Raw genomic sequence first — 7,523 nt, forward strand, 5'->3', positions numbered from 1 at the left:
ATGTATTCAGTATACATATATGTATCTTCTAATGAAATTTTATTTTTTCTAGGGATATCCATTGGCAGTACTGTGGTATAGCTTCATTTTGATGGCAATGCAAGTTCATATCTTCACACTAATATTTGCGTGGAAATTGATAATTGCTTGGAAGAACAGCATGGTCACCAAGAAAGCACAGTAATTAATAATCCATTTTTATATTCTTCAAGAGCATTGTCAAAAAAAGTGGTAAAGAACTAGTTAACAAGTGTTAAAATTTTTGTACCGTACTTATTTTGAATTTAAATTTTGAATGTTAGTATAAGGGGAAATTTCACACTTTAGGATTTTAAATTATATAATAAATTATATATATCTATAGATATATATAGATCTACATCTTAAATTTCTAGTGCACATTTTATAAAATCTAGCTGTGCTTTATTTTTTATCAGCCTTGGTGGATGTGCAAACTGCTTTTAAAATCCTCATCCTGCCAGTGTTACTTCCCATGGAAAACTTTTGCGAAGTTTGCTTATTTGAACAAGTTTATGACTCGCCCTCTAGTTCATTGAAGAACCAGTGGAATCCTAGTTCTCATTGTAGAGAATGAGTAGTTCTTTTAATATTTAACAATATTTTTACAGATGGTTAACTTATGACTGTTATTGATGTACACTATGAATCTTGTTGTACAACATATCATCCAACAAGATACAAATTACTGTATGATACAGTGATAAGGATTTTTGTAAGGAGTCAATTTGTCTGTGGTGGTAATGTATTTTTATAAGATATTTTATTATTGTATTTGTTTTTATAGAGAGGATTAATGTTATGTGCATAAATATTGGTGCAAAATATTTTACATGTTTTATGGCCAACATTGTGCCTTTATATGATTGGGTTAAGATTCTGGTATAATTAATGTTAAGTACTCTGTTAAGGTGAATGGCACCTTATTATGTGGAACTATCATCAAAGGAATTAATTTAAACATTTTACATGGATTACAAAATTGTAACCAACAAATCGGAACAGTGGAATAAAAATGGACCAACAACGCTACAAAAATATTTGTTCTATGGAAGGGGTAGAGGTTTCATCTTTGTTTATCATTTTATTATTCTTTATTATTTGGGTGGTTGCACCCCACCAAATAGAAAATCTAATATGTTGTTAATTTTACTTCCCAAATTATTTTGGGTTTATAACAATTGTTAAGTTCTGTTATGTTGCATCCCTCACCTGGGTAGCAATTTGTTCCTATTAACATACATTTATAAGTTATTATCCAGGACACTGGATGTTACAAACAAATTGGATGATTTGTCAAATTTCAGTTCATTTTGGACTCTCATAGAGGTTTTTTTTCTTTGTGGATTTTGGAAGTTAAATTACTTGTGGTATTTGGATGTCTGAACTCTCAAGTGATTTAATTTTTGTTTAGTACATATACCTATATTCATTAATGATTCCTGTTATTAAGCAACTCAGAACATTATCTTGTGCCATCTCTTCGTTCTATGATAAATCAAGAAGTCAACTTTTGAATTACTTGAATGTCAAATGCTAACTGAATATTCTAATTCATTATTAAATAAATTTGCTCTTCTTGCCATGTGTATGTTCAAAAGTCCTTGCTCTTACTTTTTCTACTTTTCCCTCAAGTTATTATTGCCATAATTTTTAATTGAGTAGTCTTGGTTGGATACCTGTAATTTTGAAACAAATTATAAATACAGTTCGCAGTTTTTTGGATAAGGAAGTCCCAGTTATTATCCTTGAGGCATTTGGATTGCACTGGAAGTGTGACATTTTTATTAATATTTTTGGATAAATATAATTGTATTGGGAAGTGAAAGGTACTTTAACATTGTGTACAATGTATCTTATGTTTTCAAATCAAATTACTGTTGTATTGGGAAGTGAAAGGTACTTTAACATTGTGTACAATGTATCTTATGTTTTCAAATCAAATTACTGTGGCTTGAAGGTGATTTGATCTATTAATGTAGCAAACTGAATGTGAGGAAATCATTTGATGAATTTTAAATATCACTCACTGCATTTTTGACAGTCATTTTCTAATGTCCTTTATTAGTGCTCATTACTAGTTTATAGATTATAAAAAAGTTTTAAATCACTTGCTCTTACATAGGTTTTTTTTTTTTTATCTTGGACCTGTTTATCCTTTCACATGCCAAGTGGTTGTAACATTAATAGGACCTGTTTATCCTTTCACATGCCAAGTGGTTGTAACATTAATAAGAAGAGAGTCCTTTACAAAGTTTTTTTTATCTTGGATAAACTTTGTTCTGAACACACATTAAATTTGTTTCCCTTCTTTCACTGTGGTGATGTGTATACCTTACTCATGGTTCATTGCTAAAGTAAACATCTCTGCATGGCAGTTAAACTGGGAACATTTGTATTGCAGTTTTCTAAGACAAGAAACAAGAACATTGCAAATTTACCCTTCAGTGTATTTTAAGAATGCCATCAGCAATGCAGTTGATAGTTAATGCTCATTGTTTTCTGTGAGAAATGCAAAGTACTTTGTGAATGCTTTATTTTCAAGTTTCTATTAAATATCAAAACCAGATTTTGGTAAGTTTCTTTGGTATGTTTACAGTGAGTAGGATTGAATGGGAGATGGTCAGATCTCAAATGAGTCCATATTGTGTTCAATATTTTTAAGTTCCTTTGGTGCAGATGGCAGTACTGAAACAGTAAAATAAGTCAATATTTATATGGATATTTTTGACAACATTTAAAGGATCTTTGCACAGGTAAAATTTATGAAACTGGTGTATGAAAGCAATTAGTTGTAATTGCCACTTAATGCTCTCTAGTTTGAGAACAAAATATTTGAAAATGAACCTTTGTGTCAATGTTATTATTGCCTCTGCATTTGCCTCAGATACTTGGAGTGTGGCCAAGCTACAGTTTTCCATATTTTCTTTCCTATTTTTATTTCATGTATGTTAATGGCAGACTTGTTGAAATAAAATTTGTAATATAAATTTGTTTCTTTGGAAAGTAGATATTTCCTACTTTGTTGAAAATTGAACCTTGAACGCCTGATCAATGGCCACTGTCTAATGGCCTAGTAGACGAACGTCCATCCACATCTCTATACATGAATCCCCCTCTTCCAATACACTAGATCTCTTGATTGGACTGTTGTCATCTTTCCTCATAACTCTGAATGATGGTCGTACCGGAGACGCAGGAACTTCACAAATACTATGCCTGTTGAGACACCAAGGGCGAACTTCGAACATTTTTTGAAGACACTCCCACTACGTCTGTGTCCTAAGACTGAAACCGATGAATCTTTCAGTCCTTCGTCCATAGACTTCCTAGGCTGAACGACCAAGGAAGAACCACGACCACCAAACTCTGAGACAGTGCCCATGACCGAATCTTTAACTTCTGTACACACAGATGTGGCAGTCCCGGCTCGAAGAAGAAGAAACTGTCCTTTTCTTGACATGAGAATCAGCCATGAAGTCCCTGATCCCCCAATGATTAACTGAAGCACACAAGTACAATGGATGCATCCGACGAAGCTGATGATGAGGCAGAAGAAGAAGACACATGTCTTTTCTCCTTGCATGTTTTATTAAACTTATGACACTCCTAATTTTTCCATCACCATTCTTGCTAATGAATGTCAACATAGAATTTGACATCGTTCCAGAAGACATAGTTGTTGTTGTCGATATGCAAAGGAAAAAGGATTTGACGTCCCCATAGCAGCCATGTTAGAAGGTGATATCACTGATGGACCTGGCTGTGATGTCACGACTTTGTACGTGTTTCAGAGTCTGTTAGTACCACTGCAGGCAATACCAAGGGAGCCCCAAAATGATGCGGAATTGGTACCATATGCATTCCGGAGGATGTCTTCATGCTCAAGCCCATATAGTGGAGGCCCGGGGAAGAAGGGACACCCCCATTATGAGGGACTGGAGGGTAGTGGGAAGCCATGTAGTGTGACAACAGACCCTCTAAGGTTGGTACTCCTGATAGGCCTAGAGAGGCCACATGCCCACCATCCTCTGAGCATCCAGAGAGGGAAAATGAGACAAAGAAGGAGATGCCTCCCCCCTCCCCAAAGGGAAAGTAGAGGCATAATTATGCAAAAAATTATCCAAAAACCCTCCAAATGCATCCCCCGACAAATCGATGGACAAACAGGAGGGAGCATGGGAAACTCTCTGAGGAAGGGACAGCATCACGAGGAGACTGAACAAAGGAAGCTGAAAATGAACCCCCATCAATCCAAGATGGAGTTGTCTCCTTCCTCTTGTACTGATCCTTCCCATAAAACCTCTTCCATTGTTCCACTGGCCAATCAGGACATAAAGAGCATGGATTAGTTGCATTACATACATTCTTTCTGCATCTACTACACGTTGGATGAGGATCCGTACTCACTGACGTTAGGAAATGAGAACAAGGAAAGCCACCAACCCCCAGACATTTCCTTTGCTGCTTATGAGACCCAGGGAATACACTCACAGGAGGGTCAAGAGGATCCATTAATTCAAGCACGTCCATAAACGGGAAATTCACTCACTGAAACGAAAGAAAGAAAGCTTTAGAGTGGAGAGAAAGAACACGACCTCTCTCAAAGGTGGTAAAAGAGTAACTAGTGAAATCATGGAGCATTGCTTGGGATGTGGGTGGTCCCACTTGACTCGTGACTAAGGACAGATGCCACTAGTCCCTTGCATATACAATTTTATTGATTTTACTGGATTCCAGGGTGTTAGAAGATTTATCCTAATATTAAGATCAAAGGTTTTTCGTATATGAACAATTCTTGGTATTGTGCTATTTTGATTCCCCATAGACTTCTTGTTCCCTGACTCCTTGCACATTTCCTTCGAGTGGTGATCCTTTAGGTAGCAACTAACAAGAATTTACTGTAAAGTAATTGCTCTGAAATGAATTAGATAGGCTGTGTTAAACTATCCTCTCTTCACGACTTAGTACCTTGCTGTTTGGTGGCGGGTTTCAGAGCAATTACATAAAAGTGAAGAAAATGATGGTAAAAGAGCTGTGGAGGTAGTGCAAGACCCTTCTCCAGGTTTCTGCACCCACATCTTTCTGGTTCCCAAAGCAACGGGCGATTGGAGACCGGTAACAGACCTGTCAACTCTCAACCTTTTCATCAGGAAGATGCAGTTCAAAATGGAAACCCCACACACAGTCCTTGCAGCCATCAGGAAGAACGACTTCGTGGTCATGATAGACCTGAAGGATTCATATTCCAGATTCCAATCCACCAATCATCCAGGAAGTTTCTTCGCTTCAGTCTTGGAGAGACAGTCTACCAATTCAAGGTTCTTAGCTTTGGCCTATCAACTGCCCCGCGGGTGTTCACAGGGGTGTTCACCCGTCTCAGCCTGGGCTCATTCTCATGGAATACTCATCTTGGGATACCTTGATGACTGGCTAGTTCTCGTAAGTTCTCGGGTAAAGCTAATCCAAGACAGAGATCATCTACTCCAATTTTGTCGCAACTTAGGCATCGTGATAAATTTGGAGAAGTCAAATCTTTTGCCCCGCCAAAGGACCCTTTACCTGGGCATGCTCATAGACACGACAGTGGCGAGGGTGTTTCCATCAGATTGATGAGTAGACAAGATGTCCAAACAGAAGCAACCAGCACATCAGTGGCAGGTCATTCTAGGTTACTTGTTGTCCCTGGAGAAGCTGGTTCCTCATGGGTGTCTTCACCTTTGCTCTCTTCAGTGGAGACTGTAGGAGTTTTGGTCCTGTTCGAAGGATTACCCCATGCTTCTGGTTCCTCTGTTGAAAGAAGTGAGGCAAGACGACAAGAGCCTGACCATAGGAATGCCCCTTCACTCTCTGGAAATTCTACCATTCTCAGATGCCTTATATGAAGGTTGGGGAGCACATTTGGAAGATCTAACATCAGGATTGTGGGATCACCAAGAAAAACAGCTTCATATCAACATCCTGGAACTGAAGGAAACCTTCCTAGCACTTCAGGAATTTCAAGAAAGGGTGACAGGACACTCCATGGTCCTGTCTGACAATGGGGGGCCTGGTGTCCTATCAACTTCATGAATTGACAGTACAATTACACCAGTGGGCAGTCTCCCATTCAGTAGATCTCTCAGCCAAATACATTCTAGGCAAGAGGAATGTTGTGGCGGACAAACTGAGCCATCAGGGTCAGGTCCTGGGGACAGAATGGTCACTTCATCAGAAAGCAGTGGGAGGGCTATTCCATTTGTGGGGAAGGCCAGCAGTAGATCTTTTTGCAACAAGGTTCAACAGAAAACTTAGAGGGTTTTTGTCTGGTTGTTCCAGATCTCTGGGCCGTGGCAGAGGACGTCCTACAACATCCCTGGGACAACCTGGAAGCTTACACCTTTTCCCCCCTTTTGCCTAATCCGTCAAGTGATCAACAGTGATGACCTCCCGGAATCTCAGGATGACCCTAGTGACTCCCTTTTGGCCACATGCAGAATGGTTTTCCGATCTTCTAACCTTGTCTGACGCTCCGAAGAGATTCCCCCATGTCACAACCTCCTCTGCCAATCAAACATCGAGATGTTTCACCGATCGGTATGGTCCTATCTCTTCACAGCTGGAGATTATCCAGTATCTCTTGCAGTGAAAGGCTTTTCTCACAGAGCAGCAACAGAGATGTCAGGTTATCTCAGATCATCATCTACAGCTGTGTATTGAGGAAAATGGGCAGTCTACTGTGATTGGTGTTGTCAGCAGGGTTTCTCTGCTGTCAGAACTTGTATTCAACAAGTACCAGTAGTGGACTTTTTCATCTTCATCTGTAAGAAGAAACTACTCTCAGTTTCAGCCATCAAGGGCTATAAAGCTGCTCTAGAATTGTTTCTACGTTTAAAGGACATGGACCTGCTCCCCAAGAGATCTCAAACCTCCTAATTGGGACCTGACCATGGTGCTTAGCAGTCTCACTCGCCCTCCATATAAACCCTTATGGAGCTCAACAGACAGTAATTTAACCCTCAAAACAGTTTTCTTATTGGCCTTGACTTCATCAATGAGAGTTGGTGAATTACATGTACTCTTTTAATGTTAAACATACAAGGGGTTGAGGTTCCGTAGCCTTTAAATTTATCCCGGAATTCATAGCCAAGACTCAAAATCCCTTTGTTCATGACGACAGATTTGAGTCTTTCTCGATCCCCTCTCTTGGGGATTTTGTTGGCTATGACCCAAACGAATTAGTGTTATGCCCCCTCAGGGCACTGCGTAGTTATCTAAAAAGGACTTGTCATCTCGGACTTGATGGCCGAAGACTTTTTGATAACACGGGCCACAACAAGAAAGAATTGTCCAAGAATACTATCTGTAAGAGCCCCGACGTTGTCTCTTCCAAACACGTGTGTGTTCGTCGATCGTCATCATCGGAGTCGACAGGACAAAACAGGAGCGTCTCGTCTTCACAAACAGAAACATACACACAGTTTGATAAAGAAGATTCGTTGGAACATTATGAGTACATGATTAGA

At 39.2% G+C, this 7,523-nt stretch overlaps 1 protein-coding gene and 1 long non-coding RNA gene across 4 annotated transcripts in view; one reads left to right on the top strand and one right to left on the bottom strand.

Annotated features, from left to right (window-relative positions):
- Positions 1–3,008, top strand: part of jagn (jagunal) — a 50,439-nt gene extending 47,431 nt beyond the window's left edge. For 2 of the 3 annotated variants that reach the window (XM_067098605.1, XM_067098606.1), the window contains one exon: positions 53–3,008. In XM_067098605.1, the coding sequence (XP_066954706.1) occupies positions 53–184 (132 nt within the window). In that variant the 3' untranslated portion in view covers positions 185–3,008. The remainder of the gene's footprint in view (positions 1–52) is intronic. The other variant, XR_010852083.1, reaches the window with a different exon arrangement.
- On the bottom strand, positions 2,115–7,290 carry LOC136835291 (uncharacterized). Its single transcript, XR_010852084.1, has 2 exons — positions 2,212–7,290; positions 2,115–2,166 (listed from the first exon to the last, which is right to left on the bottom strand). It is a non-coding gene; the product is annotated as an uncharacterized lncRNA (long non-coding RNA).
- Positions 7,291–7,523: the final 233 nt, after the last annotated feature.

The sequence above is a fragment of the Macrobrachium rosenbergii genome, chromosome 55 (genome assembly GCF_040412425.1).
Source record: "Macrobrachium rosenbergii isolate ZJJX-2024 chromosome 55, ASM4041242v1, whole genome shotgun sequence".
Classification (NCBI taxonomy): Eukaryota; Metazoa; Arthropoda; class Malacostraca; order Decapoda; family Palaemonidae; genus Macrobrachium; species Macrobrachium rosenbergii.